Source organism: Elephas maximus, chromosome 27 (assembly GCF_024166365.1).
Source record: "Elephas maximus indicus isolate mEleMax1 chromosome 27, mEleMax1 primary haplotype, whole genome shotgun sequence".
In the NCBI taxonomy this organism is placed as follows: Eukaryota; Metazoa; Chordata; class Mammalia; order Proboscidea; family Elephantidae; genus Elephas; species Elephas maximus.
The window spans coordinates 7,317,905-7,341,530 of record NC_064845.1 but is presented as its reverse complement, the minus strand read 5'-3'; the positions used below and the strand labels follow the sequence as shown (position 1 = coordinate 7,341,530).

The 23,626-nt window shown below is 43.3% G+C and overlaps 1 protein-coding gene across 1 annotated transcript in view; it reads left to right on the top strand.

Annotated features, from left to right (window-relative positions):
• Positions 1-1,401: 1,401 nt before the first annotated feature.
• CMTM8 (CKLF like MARVEL transmembrane domain containing 8) overlaps positions 1,402-23,626 on the top strand; it is a 115,265-nt gene continuing 93,040 nt past the window's right edge. Inside the window, exon 1 of the mRNA XM_049871201.1 lies at positions 1,402-1,804. Within this exon, the coding sequence (XP_049727158.1) occupies positions 1,658-1,804 (147 nt within the window). The 5' untranslated portion in view covers positions 1,402-1,657. The remainder of the gene's footprint in view (positions 1,805-23,626) is intronic.

The window sequence follows — 23,626 nt, the reverse complement described above, 5'->3', positions numbered from 1 at the left end:
AATTTGAGTTTTGGTCTACATTTTTCTCCCTCTATCCAGGACTTTCTATTGTGTCCCCGGTCAGAAGTGTCCCTGGTCGATAGCGGTTTGCCATGCCTTTGAAGTCTTTAACCCCTGAGGTCCTCCTGGTGAGGCCATAGACTTATTAAACTAATTCCTTGTTTGTTTTACTCGATTGTATTTTTTGCTTTTCTCTCAGCTCGGGTTGTAGAATATTATGGATAAAGGGTCCCTTCTGACCTCTTTTTAACTTGCCTCGGAAGAGATCAGCGGGAACGCCCTAGCTATGACCCCAAAACAACCTTATGTTTGTGGCCAAGAATTCTTTCCTTTCCCCTTGGTCTTTTCTGGATAAAACAGAATTCTTCACGCCACTCATTCACAAAACAGGAGAGACTTTGAGAGATGGCCTTTTGGGGACCAAGTCCTATCAACCCCTACATCTTGCAGATGGCACTACTGAGGTCCAAAGAGGTGGAGCCACTGCCCACCATCACATCGCTGAGAAAGGCAAGTGCCCGCCTTGGAAGTTCAGGTCTAACCTGACCCTGTAACAAGCTGCCTCATTAAATGAGTCTATCTCCCCAATCCCAGGAAAGCACAGCTCATTCCATCATAAACTTCAGCGTGCACAACCCACACCTTTCAAGCCTTTTGCAAACACATATCCTTCCCAGGGTGACAAGACAGACACACTGATTCTTCTTGATGAGTGATTCCAAATCTCTCCTCCCTTTTCCTCTGGCCCAGGCGTCTTCATCCACGCTCCACGGATCCCCCCTACAGAGACCCGCCCAGGCATCTGGAAGCTTCTGGCTCTCCAAGTCTAGCGATTAAGTTGGTTCCTGAAATTGTTCCCGACCGGAGGGGCAGGAAATAACGCCGCGCTTTGCTGGTGGCCGCAGCGGGAGGGAAAGACTAGCTGTCTCCCGGGGAGTCCAGGTGGCCTCATCGATGTCGGGTCTAAGGTCCGGGTAGGTCAGAATTCCAGCCGCTCGATCCCTCATTTAAGTCGCCACCCCAAGCCTGCCCAGGTCAGTGCTCCGCAGGCTGAGTCCTGGGGCGACGGAGCCTCTTGAGGCCTCGCTTTCCTTAAGGGGCCCCCAGTGCGCGCCGCCCCCGCCCTGCCAGGTGGCAGGGGACAGGTAGTTGCGGCCGCACTCCCAAAGGAGGTGGCGCCGGAGGGACGCGACGGTGCGGGCTAGGGGGAACCCCGCGCCCTCTCCTCCGCGCCGCCCGCCGGGCTGCCTGCCCCGCGACCCTGGGCGCCAGCCGCACAGCCCCGGCAACAGGTGAAGCGGCCGCGGCGCCCACGACGCCTCCGCGGGGCGGTCCCTCTCCTGCCCGCCTCCCGCCCGCCCCTCTCCACGCCCCCTCCGGCCTCCCGCCCTCCGCCACCCGCTCCGGCCGCCGGTGGCCTCCCCTCCTCGGACTCCGGCACCTCGGGGGCCCCGCGCAGCCCCGAGCCTGCGAGCCCAGCCTCGGGGGCGCCGCGCGCTCGTGGGCCCCGCGCGGCCGCCGGACGGTCCCGGACGCCCCCTCCCCGCGCCCGCCGCGCTCCCCTCCCCCTCACCGCTGTCCCCCGGGCGCAGGGCCGCGCGTCCCGCCGGGCGCGCTGGGGGTCCCCGGGGAGGGGCCGGCCCGGGAGGGGCCGACGATGGAGGAGCCGCAGCGCGTCCGCTCGCACACGGTCACCACCACCTCCAGCTCCTTCGCCGAGAACTTCTCCACCAGCAGCAGCAGCTTCGCCTACGACCGCGAGTTCCTCCGCACCCTGCCGGGGCTCCTCATCGTGGCCGAGATCGTGAGTGCCCAGCGGGCCGGGGCCGGGGAGGCGGGGGGCGTAGTGGTGCCCCCGCGGTGCTCCCCAGGTGGAGCCAGCCCAGGTCCTCGGGCGGGCTTCGAGGACCCTTCTTGCTTCAGGAGATTCGAAGCTCAACCTCGCCATTTCCCCAAAATGCAAAACTCAAAGACCCTCTCTCCAATAAGATCCAGCCACCGCGTCGCTTGGGCGGCCTGGGGGAGAGGGTCGCGCCCCTCAGGATGTCTGCTGGGGGACAAGCCCAACTTGCTGGGGCTCGCGGTGGCGCGTATCTTGGAGTCAGGATGCTTGGTGAGCAATGAGTTTGTGGTGATGAAAGTCAGGGGCACCCTGTGCTTCTCTCACCTGATCTCCACGTCGGCGGCCTCCTCCCAGCGACCTAGGGGCAAACAGGCAGCTCCTTCCTTTTCCTGATTGCCTCCCTAGTGAAATAGAGGTGAGACTGGAGAAATTCTCGGAGTAAAATTTCCGAGGGCCTCCACCTCCTCCAGAGCCAAAAGGATCTCTAACCTGGTGCAGTGCACATCCTGGTTTAGGCCTCAGAACCTCCTTGGGAAGGAGGCAGGCCATGTGCGTTCTTCCCATAGGAGGACAAGGAGGCTGAGGGCTTAAGTAATCTCAGGCGTCCCAGCCAGCCCTTCATGGCTGAGGAAGCACTGGAGCCGGTTAACAGCCAGCGAAGGCCAGGTTTATTGAGCCTTCACTTGCCAGGGTCTTGTGAAACCCTGTAGACACCCTAGCATCCTGGTGTAACCTGTACAGCTACTCTGCCCTGTTGAAGGTGCTTTCAATGATTACCGCCATTTTACATATGGAGAAACTGAGGCCTAGAGAGGGGAAGTAAATTAACCCATGGCTGATGAAGCTGGGATTCAATCCCAGGTCTGTGTCTTCAGACCCCTGTTCTTAGCTGCTAAGGGGAATCCCTTCCATCTGTCTACCCAGTGGCCCTTCTGCTTGTGGACTTTTTAAACATTTGTAAAAGTGAAATTTAACCTGGATTGGGGCTAGAGGATGGGAGCCACCATGGTGCAGAAGTGACAGAAGGTTTGGTCAATTCCTTTGAGAACTCTAGCAAAACCCACGTTGCTCCTCTGGCGTCTCTGAGCCCCCCACCCCCGACCTTTTGAGTAGTCCCCAGGTGGTTCTTGTGCACCTAAAGTTTGAGAAGTGTTGGCTTAGTCCAGCCCCAGCTCATTCTCTCAACCAGTAGTAAGAACTTCAGGGGAAGAGGATGCTGAGTCAGGAAAAGGGTCAGGAGACCCAGTAAAAAGCTGAAGGTACTAGAATCACCTTGCAGGGCCAGGCTCTCAGGAGCTCAACAAATATTTGCTGTGTGAAGGAGGAGTTGGCATCCTCTCCTGTTCCTCCTGCAAGGCAAACGAAAGCTGAAATGAGGTGGGACGTCTACCCTGAGGTGGGTTCAGACCAGGCATGAAGTAAAATGCTCCCTTGTTTTCTCGTATACGATCGACATGCTCTATGTTGAACACTTTTTCAGAAAATAGAAAAGTGACGGAGGAAAATGTTAATGGTCCTGTCACTAGAAATAACCACTGTTGATAAATTGGCCTGTATCCTTTAGATTTTAGTAAGAAAAAAAATTTTTTTAAAGATGGAGAAAAGTATAAGCAAAATCACCCTTATTACTACTTTAGTTGAGTTTTATTGTGCTTTAGGTGAAAGTTTACAGAGAAAATTAGTTTCTCCTTCAAAAATTTATACACAAATTGTGTTGTGACATTGGTTGCCATCCCCACAATGTGTCTGCACTCTCCCTCTTTCCCTTTTCCAACCTGGATTCTCTGTGTCCATTCGTCCAGTTTTCCTGTGCCTTCCTGCCTTCTTGGCTTTGCTTTGGGGCAGGTGTTGCCCATTTGGTCTGGTATACATGATTGAACTAAGACGCACGTCCCTCACATGTGTTACTGTTTCTTTTATAGGCCTGTCTGATCTTTGGATGAAAGGTGGACTTTGGGAGTGTAAGTTTTTATTTTTGACAAAGCTATACACGTACATATTTTACTGAGTCAAACAGTCCTATGGGTGAAACCATAAGTTTCTCTTCATTATCTCCATACCCAGAGGAAGCCATGTTCAAATCTCTTAAGAGAGTTGAATACCAAACCAAAACCAAACTAGTTGGTGTCCAGTCTATTTCAACTCATGACGACCCCATGTGTGCAGGGTAGAACTGTACTTCACAGGGTTTTCAAGGCTGTGACCTTTCAGAAGCAGATTTCCAGGTACCTCTGGGTGGGTTCGAACTGCCAATCTTTAGGTTAATAGTTGACTGCTTAACCATTTGCGGCACGCAGGATTCCTTTATATTGCTATTCCTTGATTTTTTTTTTTTTTTTTAACTGTAAGAGTTATCTCTTGCCTCTTCTCTGTGAAAAACAAGGTTTAGCTCTCTTGGACCACCTCTTCCTCACCCCACTTATCCATCTCCCCTTCCTGTCTCTCTGTGGTCCTAAGGTGATTTGGGCAAGTGTTTAGATGACGCTGTAAATACGGTTCACAGCTGAACCAACGAGAAGCTAGGAGAGCTTTTCCTTCCCTGCCCAATTTTTTGTTTTTTCTAGTTAGTAATTCTCTCTTTTTTCTATTTCCTTAGTTTTCTGGATATTTAGCCACTAATATAATCCCAGTTGTCTAAATCTCCCCTCGAGAGGCTGAGACACGTTGGGTATTCTATCAGAGTCAACCTCATAACCAACTCTTCCTGAAGCCTCACCTGCCCCACCTGGCCAGGTTGCTGGGACACAGCTGACTGCCTGGGATCTCCTGCACCATCAGCCTGGGGATTCTCTTCCCCTCTCTCTCCTGTGTTGGAATCTCCTGTTTCCCACGTCCAGTGTCCTTGTCTGTCTTGCCTTACTTTCACTGATGGAGACACACAGCTTCTAGTAGCTTCCTGAGAAAAGATGCATGTGTAAATTGAGTCCTTGCATCTTTGAAAATGTCTTGATTCTCCTGTTTTACAGAATTCGTACTTTGGCTAGGTAAAGAAATGTTAGATTGGCAGTTAATTGTCGTTCAGAATTTTGAAAGTATTCTTTTACTGTCTTTTAGCTATTCTTGATCCTTCTCTGGAAGCTTGTAGAATCTCCTTTCTCCCAGAGATCTTAAATATCACAGTGATGTACCTAGATATGAGTCTGTTCTCATCCGTTATGCTGGGGACCTGGCGTATCGTCTCAATCAGGAAAACTCATGTATGTTTAAGGAGATTTTCTTAAATTCAATTTTTATTTTTCATATTCTCGGTTCTTCCAGAGACTCCTTTTACAGTGTTTCTATGCATGAATTTTCTTTTTGATGATTTTTCTTAGTGGCTTGTGACCTGCTGTTTTCACGTACTATATCATGAACATTTTTTAGGATCTTAGCTCTCTCATTCTTATGAGAGTTTTCTGTCATAAGGCAATACCACACTTGATTTCCTCAGTCTGCTATTTTAAGACTAGCATGCTTCCAGGTTTTGCTAGTATAGCCGAGTGCCGTAGAATCTTCTTTGTCCATCTTTCCACGTTTGTCTAGTCATTTATTGTTGTCATCATTGTCCTCATTCTTTCTACATTTCCCAGTAATTTTTTTGTTGCTCTCATTTTAAAATATATTGTGCTTTAGGTGAAAGCTTACACAGCAAATCAGTTTCCCATTCAACAATTCATACGCAAATTGTTCTCGTGACATTGGTTGCTGTCCCCCACAATGTGTCAGCACTCTCCCCGTTTCCACCCTGGCCTCCCTGTTTCCACCCCTCCAGTTTCCACCCCTCCAGTTTCCACCCCTCCAGTTTCCATCCCTCCAAGTTTCCACCCCTCCAGTTTCCACCCCTCCAGTTTCCACCCCTCCAGTTTCTCTGCCCTTCTTTGCCTTTTTATCTTTGCTTTTGGGCAGATGTTGTCCATTTGGTCATGTATAGTTGATTCTTCTAAGGAGCACACTCCTCACAGGTGTTATTGTTTATTTTATAGGCCAATCTGTTATTTGGCTGGAAGGGACCTCTGGGAGTAGCTTCAGTTTCCAGGTTAAAAGGATGTCTTAGGTCAATAGTCTCAGGGATTCCTCCAATCTCCTATCATTCCAGTAAGTCTGATCTTTTTTTTATGAATTTTAGTTTTGATCTACATTTTTCTCCTAACCAGAACCTTCTGTCATGTCCCTGGTCAGAGGGTCAGTAGTGGTAGCTGGGCACCATCTAGGTTCTTCTGGTCTCAGATTAGGGGAGAGTGTGGCTCTTGTGGCCCACTAGTTTTGGTTTCCTTCACTCTCCTTTGCTCCAGATGGAAGAGACCAATAGTTGTATCTTAGATGGCTTCTTGGAAGCTTTTAAGACCCCAGATGCTACTCACACACTAGGATGTAGAACATTATGAACCGTGCTATGCTGTTGGCCTAGATGTCCCCGAAGACTATGGTCCTTTAGCCTTCAAGCCCACTAACTCAGTCCAACGAGGTGTTTGAATTTGTCTTAAGAAGTTTCCATAGTTGTGTCCCCTCTGTGCTCTGTTATGTATGTGAATATACACACAGCACGTACAAATATGTATATGCATACTCCCACAGCTGTACCCCAAAATGCACTCGCATGCCCTCCCATACACCCTCCCCCGTCTATATAGCATACATATCTAACTATGTAACCACTCACACATTTTTGGTTGTTATTACTGTTGTTACTGAATTGCATATGGTATAGTAGTTACTGTCAAAACTAAACCCAACCCATCGTCGTCGAGTCGGTTGTGACTTCCAGTGACCCTATAGGACAGAATAGAACTGCCCCTTAGGGCTTCTAAGGAGCGGCTGGTGGATTCGAACTCCTGACCTTTTCGCTAGCAGCTGCGCTCTTAACCACCGTGCCACCAGGGCTCCAGTAGTTACCATAGTTGTTCTTTTTTCGTGTGTACCTCTCAGTGACTTTATTTGCCTTGGTCCCGTTATATTGACTTCCACCATATTGTGTATTGCCTTTCCCTTCACCAGAATTATACGTTTAGTATCTAAAAAGTGATTCTCCCTTCCCCAACTCCCATCCCAGTTAACCATCAAAGAGTGTTGCTTTCTCTGTGTAAACCTATTCTTAACTTTTTATAAAAGCGGTTTCATACATTTTTTGCCCTTTTGTGGTTGACCTGTTTCACTCAGTGTAATGTCCTCCAGATTCGCCCATGTTATGTTTCTCGAACTCACCGTTATTTAGTGTTGCATAGTATTCCGTTGTGTGTACGTACCACAAATTTGTTTATCCATCTGTTGATGGGCACTTAGGTTGTTTGCATCTTTTTGCTGTTGTGAATAATGGTGCAGTGAACATGAGCGTGCATATGTCTATTTGTATGACAACTCTCATTTCTCTAGGATACATATCTAGGAGTGGGATTGCTGGATCATATGGTATTTCTATTTCTAGCTTTTTGAGGAAGTACTGTACCGTTTTCCATAGTGGTTGTACCATTTTACAATTGTCTAGTAATTTTCCCGAAGAGAGGTTTCTTAAAGTAGAATCGTTGGGTCAAAAGGTATGTCCGTGTAAGGGTTTTGCTACATATTCAAAGATGTTCTTCTTTAAACTGGTGTCAGCAGTGTGAGCCTATTAAAACTAAAAACACGCTTTTTTTTTTTTTAATTAGAAGAAGCCTGAAAATTAAAAAATTAAGGGTCACCTTAAATGATATACTGTGTTTCATTAAATCTAAAATACTTTTTTATGTTTTAATATCTGAAGTTGAGAGGCAGCTTACAATGGCTGGTTTCTGGAATGCAGTGAAATGTGGTTTTTATCTGGGGCTGCAGGGCTCAATCTGATGCTCCCTCAACCCTGACATTGAGATGTATTCCTCCCCCACCCCCAGATGAATGCCACCTTCTTCCTGTAAAAACAAAATCCCCAGACAAAGAACTACGAAGAGCCTGACTTCCTGCATGCACCTGGGGGAAAGGAAATAATACAGGGAACTGAACAGGGTGTTTCCCTAAATCACTTGTCCAAATCGCCTGTCCTGGTTTTCTCACAGGGCTGAGAGGGGAGTAGGTATACCTACTAGAACGACCTAGACTTTGCCAAATAACACTGAAACCAAATCGTAGTGGTTTCCTTCCTTTTAAAGCTTTATAACAAGGTAGCAGCAATCCAGTACTTGTGAGTTGTAGGATGCCGTGATCGCCTATCGATCACCAGTAGCTAAAGAATAAAAGTGATTTGCAAGGAGCTGAGTTATTTGTGTCCATCCTGTTATTGGTGACTTCAAAATGAATTCTAGCATCCAGGTGATAAGGTTAAGTCAGCTTTCATTTCCTTACTGTGTCATGAACAAACTTAACTGGAGAAGAATGAATAGGGTTTATTGAGAGCTGGAACCTAAATTATTCTGGGTAGTTCTTTTAAAAAATAGAGAATGATTTCTATTCCACGAAAGCAATACATATTCTTGATAGAAAAATGCAAGTTAAAAAAAAAGGCAAAACTCTAATTCTAGCCTCCACAGTGGTTCCTAATAGGTGTGGCTAGGGTTTTTAGTTAATTTGTTTTTGGTTATTGTAATGATTGGGATTTGCAGTGGTGTTTAGTGCACTGGGCCAGGGATATGCTGCATGCCCTGACATGCATGGGACAGTCCCACCAATGAAGAATTTTCCTACCAACTTCGATAAGCACCCCTGCTGAGGAACTTTGAGAAAACTGCTGTTTACTCCTTGGAATAAATTGATCGAATTTCCTCAGTGGTTATATTAAACCAAACCAAACCCACTGCCATCAAGTCGATCCCAACTCATCACAACCCGTATAGGACAGACTGGAACTGCCCCACAGAGTTTCCAAGGCTGTGATCTTTATGAAAGCAGACTGCCCCATTTTTCTCCCATGGAGCTGCTGGCGGGAGCTGCTGAGCGCCACCAGGGCTCCAGTGCTTATATTACTCCATTGTAATTTTTGCAAAAATATGGCCACTGGTAAGCTATGTATTGGCGCCCTGGTGACACAGTGGAAACCCTGGTGGTGTAGTGGTTAAGAGCTCTGGCTGCTAACCAAAAGGTTGGCAGTTTGAATCAACCAGCCTCTCCTTGAAAACTCTATGCAGCAGTTCTACTCTGTCGAATAGGGTCCCGATGAGTCGGAATCGACTAGACAACAATGGGTTTGGTTTGTTTTTTTTGTTTTGTTTTTGGTAAACTGTTTACCTCTATGACCATCCGTGTTGGATATCTTCCATTTGTCCTATCTTCCATTTGTCCTTCTGGATTCACTCGACCTTTCTGCACCTTGCCCCCTACCCTAGAGGCTGACCTGTCTCAAGGGCTCCCCTGCTGTCCCACTGGATTTCGCCCAGTGGTGGTATCAGCAGGAGACAGCGGGGTGAGAGGAGGGCACGATCTGGGTATTCCTTCCTGGGATTCTCCAGGCTGGGTCTCAGCAGGTTGGCATTTCCGTCTGTGGAAGACTGTTGTCTGGCAGCCGTGTGCACACAGCTATTCTCTCTGGCTCTGATGCCTGTTCACCCTACCTGCCACCCACAAGTACCCAGGTGCTACACTATTACATGTGGTTTTCCTTCACTCTGCTTCACAAATAACCCGCTTACTCAACTCTGCTCAGATCACCCAATCTGAATTTGCCGAGTTTCCTGCCAAGACCTGATATATTACCTTTGCTTGTCGAAGATTGGAAACCCTAGTGGCATAGTGGTTAAGTGTTACAGCTACTAACCAAAGAGTAGGCAGTTCGAACCCGCCAGGTGCTCCTTGGAAACTCTATGGGGCAGTTTCACTCTGTCCTATAGGGTCGCTATGCATTGGAATCGACTCAATGGCACTGGGTTTGGTTTTTTTTGGTTTGTCAATGATTAATTCCTTAGGACATTCTTAATGGCCACATGTTGTTGTTGTGTGCCATTGAGTCAATTCTGACTCATAGCCACCCTCTAGGACAGAGGAGAGCTGCCCCCTTGGGTTTCCAAGACTGTGATCTTTACAGAAGCAGACTGCCACATCTTTCTCCCGTGGAGCAGCCGGTGGGTTTGAACTGCCAACCTTTCAGTTAGCAGCCAAGTGCTTAACCACTGTGCCACCAGGGCTCCTTAATGGCTGCATATTATTCCATGAATATCCAGGCTCCTACTGCTCAACATATGTATATTTTCTTATTTTAACAATGTTGTAACAAACATCCTTTAAGCCACATCTTCCTATATGTTCTTCAGTGTTCTCTAAGAATGAGCTCTCATAACTGAGTAAAAGGGAAGAAGACTAGCGCTCTACTTCCGAAAAATGAGCCACTGAAAACCCTGTGGAGCACAGTTCTACTCTGTCACACGTGGGGTCGCCATGAGTTGGAATCAACTTGGAGGCGACTGGTAACCGGTACCTTCTGTAAAGTCCAGTTTGTTGAGTATACAGTAAAATCCACCCTTTTTAGTGTAGAGCCTATCAGTTTTGGCATATGCTTTAAAAAAAAAAAAAGGCTTTTTGGAGATATAATTCACATACCATAAATCTGACTTTTGAAAGTATATAACTCAGGGTTTTTTAGTATATTCATCCATCACCTCTATCTAATTTTAGAACGTTTTAATCATCCCCAAAAGAAATGCCATGCTCTGTCTTGCCCTCCTCTCCCCAGTCCCTGGCAACCACTAATCTACTTTCTGATGGTGTGAATTGGCCTGTTCTGGACATTTCACATGAATGGAATCATACACGTCACCTTTTGTGTCTGACTTCTTTCAGTGTTTTCAAGGGCCATCCATTCTGTATCTCAAATCAGTACTTCATTCGTTTTAATTCCAGGTGATGTTCCATGGTGTGGATGGATGCCACATTTCATTTATACATTCATCGGTTAATGGAGATTTGACTTGTTTCCACTTTTTGGCTGTTATGAATAATGGTGCTGCGAATCTTCATTTACACATTTTTGTGTGGACGTATGTTTGTCAGTTCTCTTGGGTATTTACAAGTAGAACTGCTGGGCCGTATGGTAACTCTGAAGATTCTTCAGTGTCTCAAATGGTTTGCACTCTTTCGCTTGACTACTAACCTAAAGGTTGGTGGTTCAAATTCACCCAACGGTTCGGAGGAAGAAAGTTCTGCTGGCCTGCTTGTGAAGATTACAGTAAAAAAGGCCCTATGGAGCAGTTCTGCTGTTTAACACGTGGGGTCACACTGAGTCCAAATTGACTCGATGGCAACAGGTGGAACTGCCAAACTATTTTCCAGAACAGCTGTGCCATTTTACATTCCCACCAGCAATGCATGAGAGTTCCAGTTTCTCCACATCCTCACTAACACTCGTTATTATGTTTGTCTTTTTTATTATAGCCATCCTAGTGAGTGTGAGGAAACCCTGCTGGCATAGCGGTTAAGAGTTCGGCTGCTAACCAAAAGGTCAGCAGTTCAGATCCACCAGGTGCTCCTTGGAAATCCTAAGGGGGCAGTTCTCCTCTGTCCTATAGGGTCACCATGGATCTGAATCTTCTGGACTGGTTTTACAGGTTTTTAGTGAGTATGGACTTGGCAATGGGTTTTAGTGAGTGTGAAATGCTCTCATTGTGGTTTTGATTTGCATTTCCCTAATGACTGATGACATTGAGCATCTTTTATATGCTCATAAGGCCAATTGTATATTTTCTTTGGAGAAATGTCTATTCAAATTCTTTGTCCATTTCTTAGGTTGTCATTTTATTGTTGAGTTGTACATGTTCTTTATATACGCGAGATAAAAGTCCCTTATCAAACATGACTTGCAGATATTTTTCTTTCCCTGGTTTGTCTTTTCACTTTCTTGAAGCACAGAATTTTTAATTTTGATGAAGTCCAATGTAGATATCTTTTCCCTGTTGCTTGTATTTTGTTGTCATATCTAAAAACACTTTGCTTAATTCAAGATCTCAAAGATTTAAAAGCCTCTGTTTCTAAGAGTTTATCATTTAGCTCTTACATTTAGGTTTTGATCCACTTTGAGTTAAGTTTGCATATGGAGTGAGGTAAGAGCCCAACTTCATTCTTTTGAATGTGGATATCCACTTGTCCTAGCACCATTTGTTGAAGACTTTCACCATTGAATTGTCTTGGTACCCTTGTTGAAAATCAGTTGACCATAAGTGTAAGTTTATTCCTGGGCTCTCAGTTTTATTCCATTGATCTATATGTCTGTCCTTATGCTAGCACTACATTGTACTGATTATTGTAGCTTTATAGTAAATTTTGAAATTGGAAGTATGAGTTTCCCAACTTTGTTCTTCTGTTTCAAGATTGTTTTGGGTATCCTGGTTCCCTTGAATTTCTTTATGAATTTTAGAATTAGCTTGTCAATTTCTACAAAAAAATATGAATAAATACAAAGCCAACTGGATTTTGATACAGAATTTGTTGAATGATCAGTTTGGGGAGTATTGCCATCCTAACTATTGTTTTCCAGTTTGTGAACATGAGATATCTTTCCATTTATTGAGCTCTTCTTTAATTTCCTTTAACAGTATATTGCTGTTTGCAGTGCACTTTTTATGTTAAATTTACTTTTAAGTATTTTATTCTTTTTTGAGATTTGGCATATGTATTTAAAAGCTTTTGATATTACTGCCAAGTTATACAGAAAAGTTTGTACCAATTTACAGTCTCGGTGTTTCAATGTATAATAAGAGTTGTTTCTGCAAATACTAATACTTTTAAATATCTGCCAAGTTGATTGGGGTAGGAAATATTTAAAAAAGAAAAGAAAAGTCTGTTTGGCACAGGCACACACCCATAAGAGGATGTTGACTAGAAATAATTTTACGGGGAGCCCTGGGCATGTGAAAAAAGCAAGCTGTTTTTATTTACATTTCCGTGATTATTAATGTCGAACATTTAAAATAAATTTCTTGTTGTTAGGTGCCAGCAAGTCAGTTCTGACTCATAGCGACTCTATGCACAACAGAATGAAACACTACCCTGTCCTGCCCCATCCTCACAACTGTCGTTATGCCTGAGCGCATTGTTGCAGCCACTGTGTCAGTCCATCTCATTGAGGGTCTTCCTCTTTTTTGCTGACCCTCTACTTTACCAAGCATGATGGCCTTCACCAGGGACTGATCCCTCCTGATAACATGATAAAATATGGTTATTAGCCATTTATTTCTTCTTTTGTTAATTGCCTCTTTTTTCCCTGTAGCCATTTAAGAAAATAGAGCTGTTTTTTCTTTTAAAAATATTTTAAAGCTATAGAAGGGGGGAAAAAAAACTTTAATGAAAATTACCTCCCAGGAGGGAACAAAATGGGGGGTGGTGTTGGGTTTAAATAAGGATGTTCACTTTTTAACTCCTTATATTTCTGTATTGATTTCGTTTTCTATAATGAGCATATATTTATACATTAATTAAAGAAGATTACAGGAGAGAGAAGTACAGAACCCACCAAAAACCAAACCCAGTGCCGTTGAGTCGATTCCGACTCATAGCGACCCTATAGGACAGAGTAGAACTGCCCTGTAGAGTTTCCAAGGAGCGCCTGGCGGATTCCAACTTCTGACCTTTTGGTTAACAGCTGTAGCACTTAACCACTACACCACCAGGGATTCCTGAAGTATGAAAAGATATGAAGATATTAAATGGAAAACAAGAAGTTACAGTCTCTCCTTTCATGACAATTTTGCCAGCTTCCAACCCTCTCTACCCTCCCATCTCCCCTCCAGACAGGAGTTGCCAACACAGTCTCAAGTGTCCACCTGATACAAATAGCTCACTCTTCATCAGCATCTCTCTCCTACCCACTGTCCAGTCCCTTCCATGTCTGGTGAGTTGTCTTCGGGAATGGTTCCTGTCCTGGACCAACAGAAGGTTTGGGGACCATGACTGCCGGGATTCCTCTAGTCTCAGTCAGACCATTAAGTCTGGTCTTTTTATGAGACTTTGTGGTCTGCATCCCACGGATCTCCTGCTCCCTCAGGGGTTCTCTGTTGTGCTCCCTGTCAGGGCAGTGATCGATTGTAGCCAGGCACCATCTAGTTCTTCTGGTCTCGGTGATGTAAGTCTGTGGTTCATGTGGCCCTTTCTGTCTCTTGGGCTCTTAGTTATCGTGTGACCTTGGTGTTCTTCATTCTCCTTTGATCCAGGTGGGTTGAGACCAATTGATGCTTCATAGATGGCCGCTTGTTAGCATTTAAGACCCCAGATGCCACATTTCAAAGTGGGATGTAGAATGTTTTCATAATAGAATTATTTTGCCAATTGACTTAAAAGTCCCCTTAAACCAGGGTCCCCAAACCCCTGCTCTTGCTCCGCTGACCTTTGAAGCATTCAGTTTATCCCGGAAACTTCTTTGCTTTTGGTCCAGTCCAGTTGAGCTGACCTTCCATGTATTAAGTATTATCCTTCCCTTCACCTAAAGCAGATCTTATCTACTAACTAATCAGTAAAAATACCCTCTCCCACCCTCCCTCCCTCCCCCCCATGTAACCACAAAAGTATGTGTTCTTCTCAGTTTATACTATTTCTCAAGATCTTATAATAGTGGTCTTATACAATATTTGTCCTTTTGCCTCTGACTAATTTCGCTCAGCATAATGCCTTCCAGGTTCCTCCATGTTATGAAATGTTTCACAGATTCGTCACTGTTCTTTATCGATGCGTAGTATTCCATTGTGTGAATATACCACAATTTATCCATTCACCCGTTGATGGACACCTTGATTGCTTCCAGCTTTTTGCTGTTGTAAACAGAGCTGCAATAAACATGGGTGTGCATACATCTGTTTGTGTGAAGGCTCTTATTTCTCTAGGATATATTCCGAGGAGTGGGATTTCTGGGTTGTATGGTAGTTCTATTTCTAACTTTTTAAGATAACTAACTTGGCATTTTTAATCAAGAGAAGTTTCTCATTTGTCTGAAATCTAAACTGTTCCTTTATTAAACATTCCGGGCTTTATCTTGCTTAAACAGGACTTCCCCACCCCAAGCTTATACATTTGAAGAAAACATAAGAGAAATTTTCTAGTGTTAAGACTGTTTACCGTCATACACTGTAAGAAGTTTTTTTGTGTGTATAAGAGGTAAAGATGTAATTTCACTTTTTTTTCCAAATGGATATCCAATTGTCTCAACACCATTTACCATATTTTATTCCCACATATGCGTAACTATTTCTTGACCCTATTTCTGAGTCACTTCCAGAGCCTTTTGATTACTACGGCTTTATGGTAAATTTTAATATCCAGTAGGCTAAGTCATACAAATTTTTCTATTTCTTTGCTATATTTTTTTATAATTTATTTTATTTTTTTTGTTGTTGTTGAGAATATACGCAACAGAACATACACCAATTCAACAGTTTCTCCATGTACAATTTAGTGACACTGATCACATTCTTCGAGTTGTGCAACCATTCTAATCCTCCTTTTCCAAATTGTTCCTCCCCCATTAACATAAACTCACTGCCCTCTGAGGTTCCGATCTAATCTTTCAAGTTGCTGTTGTCAGTTTAATCCCATATAGACAGTTCTTAAGAGAGGGCAGTGCTCAAGGTAGACATTCTTACTAGTTAAATGGAAACTATTGTTTGGTTTTAAGAAGACTTTAGGGGATATTTTTGGTTTAAGGTTTAAAGACTATTTCAGGGCAATAGTTGCAGGTGTTCATCCAGCCTCCATGGCTCCAGAAAATCTAGATTCCATGAGAATTGGAAATTCTGTTCTGCATTTTCTCTCTTTTCATCACAATTCTATAGGATCTTTGATTGAAATGTTCCGTAATGGTAGCTAGGCACCATCCAATTCTTCTGGTCTCATGGCAAAGGAGGCAGTTGTTCATGAAGGAAGGCAGTTAGTCATACATTCCATTCCCTCCTCCTATTCCTGACTCTCCTCCTTTCTTTGTTGCTCCAGGTGAATAGAGACCGATTGTACTTTGGATGGCCTTTTGCAAGCTTTTAAGGCCCCAGGCACTACTCAAGGGACTAGGAGATAGAACAGAGGCACTAAACACAATAGTAGGCCAATTAACAGGTACATTGCATAAAACCATGACCCTAAACTTCCAAACCAAGGAACCAAATCCCAAAAGGTGTTTGCTTATACGTAGCAGCCTCAGCAGCTGCTCTTTTTGTTGTTGTAAATATATTTACCACACAACTTTTACCAATTTAATGTTTTACAGGTGCATACATCCTATTGCCAGCAATTACTTCAGTCGGCTCTGCAACCCTACCCTTAATCAATTCGATTTTTTTCCATTGCCTTAAACCGAAACTCAGTTCTTCATAAACAATAACTGCCCCCATCCCTTTCTCCCTCCTGCCCCTGGTCACCACTAATTCTTTGCTAGTCTTGTAAACTTACACTCACAGATGAAATTTAGAATCCCCGTTCCTTAAGTCCCATTAGAGCTCTGACTGAGATTGCATTAAATTGATAAATTAATTTGAGGAGATATATTCGTGATATTGAGTCGTATCATCTGGGCAAATTGAGTTCATAGTTCAGGTCATTGTGTGCTCTGAAAGTCCTAACTTTTTTTCAAATGAGCTTGCTTGTGCATCTCCTAATAGATTTTAAATCTTTTCAGTTTTTGACACGTGGGATTTGGTGTAAATGGGGTTGGTATACAATTATAGGTCTCAAGATTGGTTTTCATTAGATCGTTGAAGATACTGTGCCATTGTCTTCTGGTACTCAGTGTTGCTTGCCTAGTGGTCCTTAGACAGGCCTGAGTCCCTCGCAGGCCTTCTAGATATGGGATCCCACATCACCACAACTTAATTGCAGCTGAACTTAGCCTAAGTGATGGCTTGCACCTTTGTATTGCCCGTGGTAATACAGGAAGACAGCACAGGTGCAGTAGCAAGAAATTGTAGGTGGAATGTAGTTGTTATACTGAGACGAAAAGGTTCGTGAAAGGCCGTTTTTTGGCAGCCCAAGGTAATTAGGAGTTTCAGGTTAACGTGGTTGGGAGTAAAAGAAGACTGTTAAGCCACCACTTGAGGTTTGCTGAGTCTTGGCGAGATCTCTCCCTGGACAGGCTGAATGTCCTCACCCCAACACGGGAGGATTCAGGAGACCGGAAGTGAAGCTCTTCTCTCAGAAAGCCCTGGTCTCATGTTCCCTCAAGTTCTCTGCTGGGAATGTGTTATTTGCATCTGTTGCCTCTAAGCCATCTCTTTGTGCATAAGGTCCTCATTTCCTTTTAGGTAACCAAATGGTTTTTTTCTCCTGAGACACTTTTAGAATTTTCTTCCTGTCTTTTGTGCCAGAATGTGTCTAGAAGGGCATCTCTTTATTCATCTTCCTCAGTGTTCTTTGGACCCTTAGTCTAAGGGTCAAATCAATCTTGAGCACAGGGAAAATTCTCTTATATTGTGCATCTGGTTCTTCTGTTTTCTCCTTTAAAAAAATTTTTTTTTTAGTTCAGTCTAGAAGTTCCAGGAGAGATTAAACCACCTTTAATATCTCTTAATTTTTCTTTCATGTTTTTCATTTCTTTGTTCTTTTGCAGAGTTCTAGGGAGATTCACTTCCAGACCAAATTCTTATTCTCACCTGATTATTTTTCTGCTCTTCAGCCTCATCTGTTAATTGTTTATTTTGGAATTGATGGTTTTAGTTTTCAGGAGTTTCAACATTCTTTTTACTCTGTAGTCGAATCTCTTTTTTATTGAATCTCTTTAAGAATATTCAAAATATCAATCCAAAAGACTAATGGACCACATGAACCACGGCTTCCACCAGCCTGAACCCAGAAGAACTAGATGGTGCCCGGCTACCACCACCGACTGCTCTGACAGGAATCACAATAGAGGGTCCCGGACAGAGCAGGAGAAAAATGTAGAACAAAATTCAAATTCACACACACAAAAAAGACCAGACTTACTGGTCTGACAGAGACTGGAGGAACCCCCGAGACTATGGCTCCCAGACACCCTGCTAACCCAGAACTAAAGCCACTTCCAAAGTAGAGCTATCAGCCAAAGATTAGACAGGCCTATAAAATAATAACACACACATGAGGAACGTGCCTCTTAGTTCAACGAAGTGTATGAGACCACATGGGCAACACCTGCCCAAAAGCAAAGATGAGAAGGCGGGGAGGACAGGAAAACGGGACAAATGAACATGGAGAACCTGGGGTGGAAAGGGAAAGGGGGAGAGTGCTGACATACTGTGGGCATTGCAACCAATGTCACAAAACAATTTGTGTATACATTTTTGAATGAGAAGCTAATTTGCCGTATAAACTTTCAGCTAAAACACAGTTAAAAAAAAAAAGAATGTTCAGTATATTGAAGCTTTTCTTTGTTTACTGAGGGGCCGATACTGCTTGATGAATGTGTTGCTTCTCACGGGGCTGTTTCCGTTAATTACTTGGCGGTTCCTGGTTGTCCCTTTGTAATCGTAGATGTGTGCATTGGTGGTGGGAGACTGTTTGCTCAGCTAAAGTGAGAATTGCTGTGCCTCTGGCTGTGAATACAGGTTCTCATCACATGACCTGGTGGTTTTTCAAAGGAAGGGAAATACTAAGGGGGGTGGTGGGGCATGAGGGTAGCTGCCTGCCTGGGCTTTCCTAGGAGCTGTGCAAACATCTTGTCAAAGCAGCTGGATGCCTTGAGGCCTTCTATGGGGGGCTTTTTCCAGAAGTCACTGCTGGTGGCAGTGGGGAGACCTGTGCAGCTTCTGAGCTGTTAGACTTCTTCCTCAGCACATGACCCTTGGTCTATTCCTTCTCCATAGCACTGGGGGTGCAGTAGTGAAAAGCTCAGCTGCTAACGAAAAGGTCAGCAGTTCGAATCCACCAGCTGTACCTTGGAAACCCTATGGGGCAGTTCTGCTCTGTCCTATAGGTTCGCTATGAGTCGAAACTGACTCAGTGGCAATGGCTTTATTCCTTCTCCACTTTGCTGCTGCCTCTAATCTTTGGATTTTTCTGGGGATCTGCTTGGAGACTCAACTGTTCGTAGGTTCTCGGCTTTCCTCTCCAGAGCTGAAGGCCGATAACGCCATTGCTCAGCATCATTACGTTGTTTCACCTGCCAGGAATCCTCGCTGCTCCAGGCTGCTGCTGCTGCGCTCTCCAGCTTTTCAGCACTGCTGTGTGTTTTTCTTTCTTTTTTTTTTTTTTTTTTTTGCCGCTTTTTGTCATTTTAGTGGGATTTGAGGAGGATGGAGGTAAACATACAGGTCTAGTCAGCTGTTTTGAAAGAGAAGTTCAGCTATTTTTTTAAAAACTTCGTTTGTAGGTATCTTTAATGTATTTTACACTTTAAAAAAAATGTAAAATACATTTTTTTTTTAATTGTATATGGAAATCCTGGTGGCATAGTGGTTAAGTGCTACGGTTGTGAACAAAAAAAAAAATTTTTTTTTTTTTTTTTGTTTAACATATATAAGGAATATTGACTCACTTTCTGTTTTGCAAATCTTTTTTTCCAGCTTATCAGGCCTGAATTTATTTAGGGTGATTTTTATTTAAAATCCCAAAAATGTGTCTTCAGACCTGCCAGTCTTATTTTTCTCTTTGTCCCAACCTTTGGTGTCATGCGTAGAAAGTTGTACCTCATGAACAAAACTCCATGTAATTAATTATACATTAATGTTTACCTACATTTTTCTTTTAGTCCTTTTTAATATTTAACTTCAATATTAGCACAAAATTTATTTTGGCAGAAAGTACAAAGTGAGACTTTAGCTTCGTTCCCAAATGTCTACTTAGTCATCCCAACACAATATCCTCAGAAATCTGTTCTTTGTTTACTGATCCGAATTGCCTACCCCTTCCCCCATATACTTAATTCTTATATATATGTGGGTTCAACTCTGCATTTTTTGGACCATTCTAGCCTTTGTTCCCATGTTTTAATATCTTTAAAATATCTGTAGTTCTAGGATATATTTTAACATCTAATAGGGTAATCCCCTATCACCACAGCTGTGAATTTTTCAAAGGTTTTCCCCCCCCATTTTCACATGTTTATCTTTCTAGTTGATCTTTAGAATTGTTGGTTTTTTATTTCTTTTTGTTTTGTTTTTAAGCCATACACTGCCGTGTCCTCTCTCCCCTGTTAGATTATATTGGCTTTTGATTGGATTTTTATTCACTCCATGAATTCATTTTTTAAAAATTTTGCTTTAAGTGAAAGTTTACAGCTCAAGTTAGTTTCTCATGCAAAAACTTATACACACATTATGTGACCCTAGTTGCTCTCCCTATAATGTGACAGCACACTTCTCCTGGCTACCCTGTATTCCCCATGTGCATTCAACCAGCTCCTGTCCTTTTCTGCCTTCTCATCTTGCCTCTGGACAGGAGCTGCCCATTTAGTCTCATGTCGATACATGAATTAATTTTTGGAAAAGGGATTCTCCTGCTACTTCAGTTCCTAAGAAGAAAACTCCTCAGTTTGTTCTCTGGCTGCAGGTTATGTCTTTGTATTGGATTCTTAGGCTCTCGAAGCTCTTTTAAAACCAGCCTAACATACTATGAGTTTTACAGTGTGAATTCATGATTTATATCTTGTTCATTCAGTCATCAAATGTCTTGAATGTTTACTATGGGCCAGAATCTGTGTCTAGCACTTAGGATATAGTAGTAATTAGCACCTTGCTATTTTTATTTAAACAAGTGATAGGAGGCATTGTGAGAAGAAAAGAGAAAGATGCTTAGGAAGGTGCCATAGCATAGTAAAAAGATCCAAGTTTTCAAACTCTGAGGTGACATTTGAAGAAGCGTTTTATTCACTGTAGGCCTTTGGTCCTTGGTTCATCTCATAGAATTAAATCTAAAATTTAAGAGAAAAACAATGTAATTTTTTTCTCTTATGCTGACATTTGTGACTAGAGCCATTCCCAGGAAGGTGGCTTAGGTGAGATTTTATCATTTAGAGTATTGCCACATGCCTTATCTCACTTGATAATAAGCCAGCCTGAGGTTTAGGGGAGCTCCCCTCTCTTTTGTTGCCATTTCTAGTGGAGCTATGATTTGAGGAAAAATCAAAAACCCATTGCCCTTGAGTCAATTCCAACTCATAGTGACCCTATAGTACAGAGTAGAACTGCCCTATCGAGTTTCCAAGGAGCTCCTGGTGGATTTGAGCTGCCAGCCTTTTGGTTACCAGTCGTAGCTCTTAACCACTACACCACCAGGGTTTCCTGATTTGAGGAAGCAGTCCTTACTTAAGTCATACATGAATGAGTCAACCACATCCTTGTGGAGTGCAAGGTGAAATGAAGCCGATCCCATCTGACTGCCCATCCCTTCCATACCCATCCTTCACATCAGCCATGAGTGTCACGGCCATCTCCCCACTAGTGTCTCCCTTCCATGGGAACGTAGGATATCCATTTTCTTGGTCAGGATTCAGTTACAGATGACAGAATCCACTCTAGTTAGTTGAAGAAGCAAGCGATGTATTACGTATCATTAGATGGCTTCCAAAATATAGGGGAGGGCTGGAGGAGCAGGCTCTAGACTGAGCTTTGGGAACACCTCCCAGAATCACACCATGGAACTGGCCTTTCACAGGTAGGAAGTTGGAAAGCAGGGTCTGTACTCAGAACTGCAGGGTCCTGGACCTCTGTTGTCTCCCCTCTGACACATGGCATCAAATGATTGCCCCTCGCCCTGCCTCTCAACACTAAAGAGCTAGAGGCAAGACACTGGGATTTCAGTTATAGCTGCCACAGAAAAACCAAATATAGATTTATTTCTTCCTTTTCTCCTTCAGAGGGATTAATTTGTAGATTGATCCCACTTGCAGAGATGAGAAGTTGCCATACCTCAGCTTTTAGTGGGTTTTCACACATCAAGCAATGTTTAGCCTCTCTGCTATGTATTGGGGTTAGATCGTACTTTTGACTTAAAAAAGTTTAAGGGTTACCTTGAGAACCATGAAGACCTGCTTATTTTTAACTTTTAAAATGGTGAGTTCATTCAGACTTTGTGAACGTCTAGTAGAATGATCTAGCCAAAATTATGACTCACGCCACTTTGTAGGTGCAGTAGAAAGATTTCATTGATTTATGTTCCTGTGTAGACTATTCAAAGAAGATCTAAAAAGCCATGGTGTGGGCCAGTTCTCCTGATGTCTGAGTTTTAATGGCCTATATTGGAAAATGGGCAAAGTTCCAATCTTGCTCCTTATCTTGCTTTGCCCTTTCCTTCATCTATCCAAAATCTAATTATATAGAAGGCCCACTTTCTAGGAGGATTAAGAGTTCGATGGAGAAAGACATCTTTATTATTAACTTATAACCTGCCTTCTTTCCAGAGAGGACTGGGGGCAGGACAGAAATCTGTGAATTGAGGTTTTTAAAGGATGAAGCAAGAAATCCGTATCAATCAAGGACTAACAAGATCTCTTTAGAAAAAAGAAAAACTTGGTCTGAAGCACTAAACCTTGAGGAGATTTAAGTGGCTTTCTTGAATACAGTTCACTAGAGACGGAATGGAATGGCTGTGTTGCCTGACACGACCTTGGCAGCTGAGGAGAGGAAATATTGAGACTTCATCAGCTAATCTCCCTTCAACTTTAGTGTTACTTTAGGGGGAAAAAAGTCCATGTGTCTGAGGCTCTGACCTTCAAATTTCACAGGTCCAGAAATTTCCTTCCAGATGGAGATGTTTGAGGAGCTCTATAATGGCTGTATTTAATATCCTGCTGGCTTATACTTTGAAAATTATGTCTAAGGTTCCTTCAACTGTGACATGCATCTGGAGTGGGTTTTCCTTTTCATTCACATTTCACATCACGAGTTTATGTTTGCACTGCTCTCGGGAGCTAACGTTGGACGCTTTACTTCTCTTTACGTGATTAAGTTGATCTAGTGAAACGGGGAAGACCAAAGCTCAGTTAACTAGGTCACTGGTTAATACCAGGCTGGCCTGGCTGATAGACTTGGGCCCAGAGCTCAGATGGGCGTTCGTTCTTGTGTTTCCTGTCTTCTGAGGGACTGAAAGAGGTCGTGCTACCATCGTCAGTTACTGACTTGCATAATAGAGACTTGTACTTTCTTCCAGAACTAAGATTCCTTCCTTTTTTAACTAAAACTTTTTGGTGAAATATCCAGTATTAAAATCTGTAGAGAGCTGAAAGAATAATAAAACTACTACTACTACTACTAATAAGGCAACCACTGAGCTTAAGGAAGAGAATAGTACCCATATCTTAGAGGGTTCTCATGTGTACCACTCTCCCCCTACTGAGGAACCATGGAATCCCTATCCAGGATTTTTGTTAAGTATCCTTTTGTTTTTCTTTAAGTCACACACATATATATGACCCTATACTTATAAAATTCAAAATGAGCTGGGTATTCTGAACTTTATAGAATACAGAATCGTACTGTTTCCTACTTTCATTCATCACTGAGTGCCTTCCATGTTGATACATATAGCCGTTGTACATGAGCTTTTAAAGTTGTATAGTATTCCATTACATGAATGGAATGTAATTTGCACCTTGTGTGTTGATGGAAGGAGCCCTGGTGTTGTCGTGGTTAAAGTGCTCTGCTGCTAACCAAAAGGTCCGTGGTTCAAACCCACCAGCCACTCTGTGAGAGAAAGATGTGGCAGTCTGCCTCTGTAATGATTTACAGCCTTGGAAATCCTATGGGGCAGTTCTACTCTGTCCTATAGGATTGCTATGAGTTGGAATTGACTCGATGATGGTTTTTGGTATGTTGATGGTATCAAATTCAAAAGCATCCGTGTATCTTTTTTGATGCATTTGAATTATGGTGTTGGCGAAGAATATTGAGTATACCTTGGACTGCCAGAGGAATGAATAAATCTGTCTTGGAAGTACAGCCAGAATGCTCCTTAGAAGCAAGGGTGGCG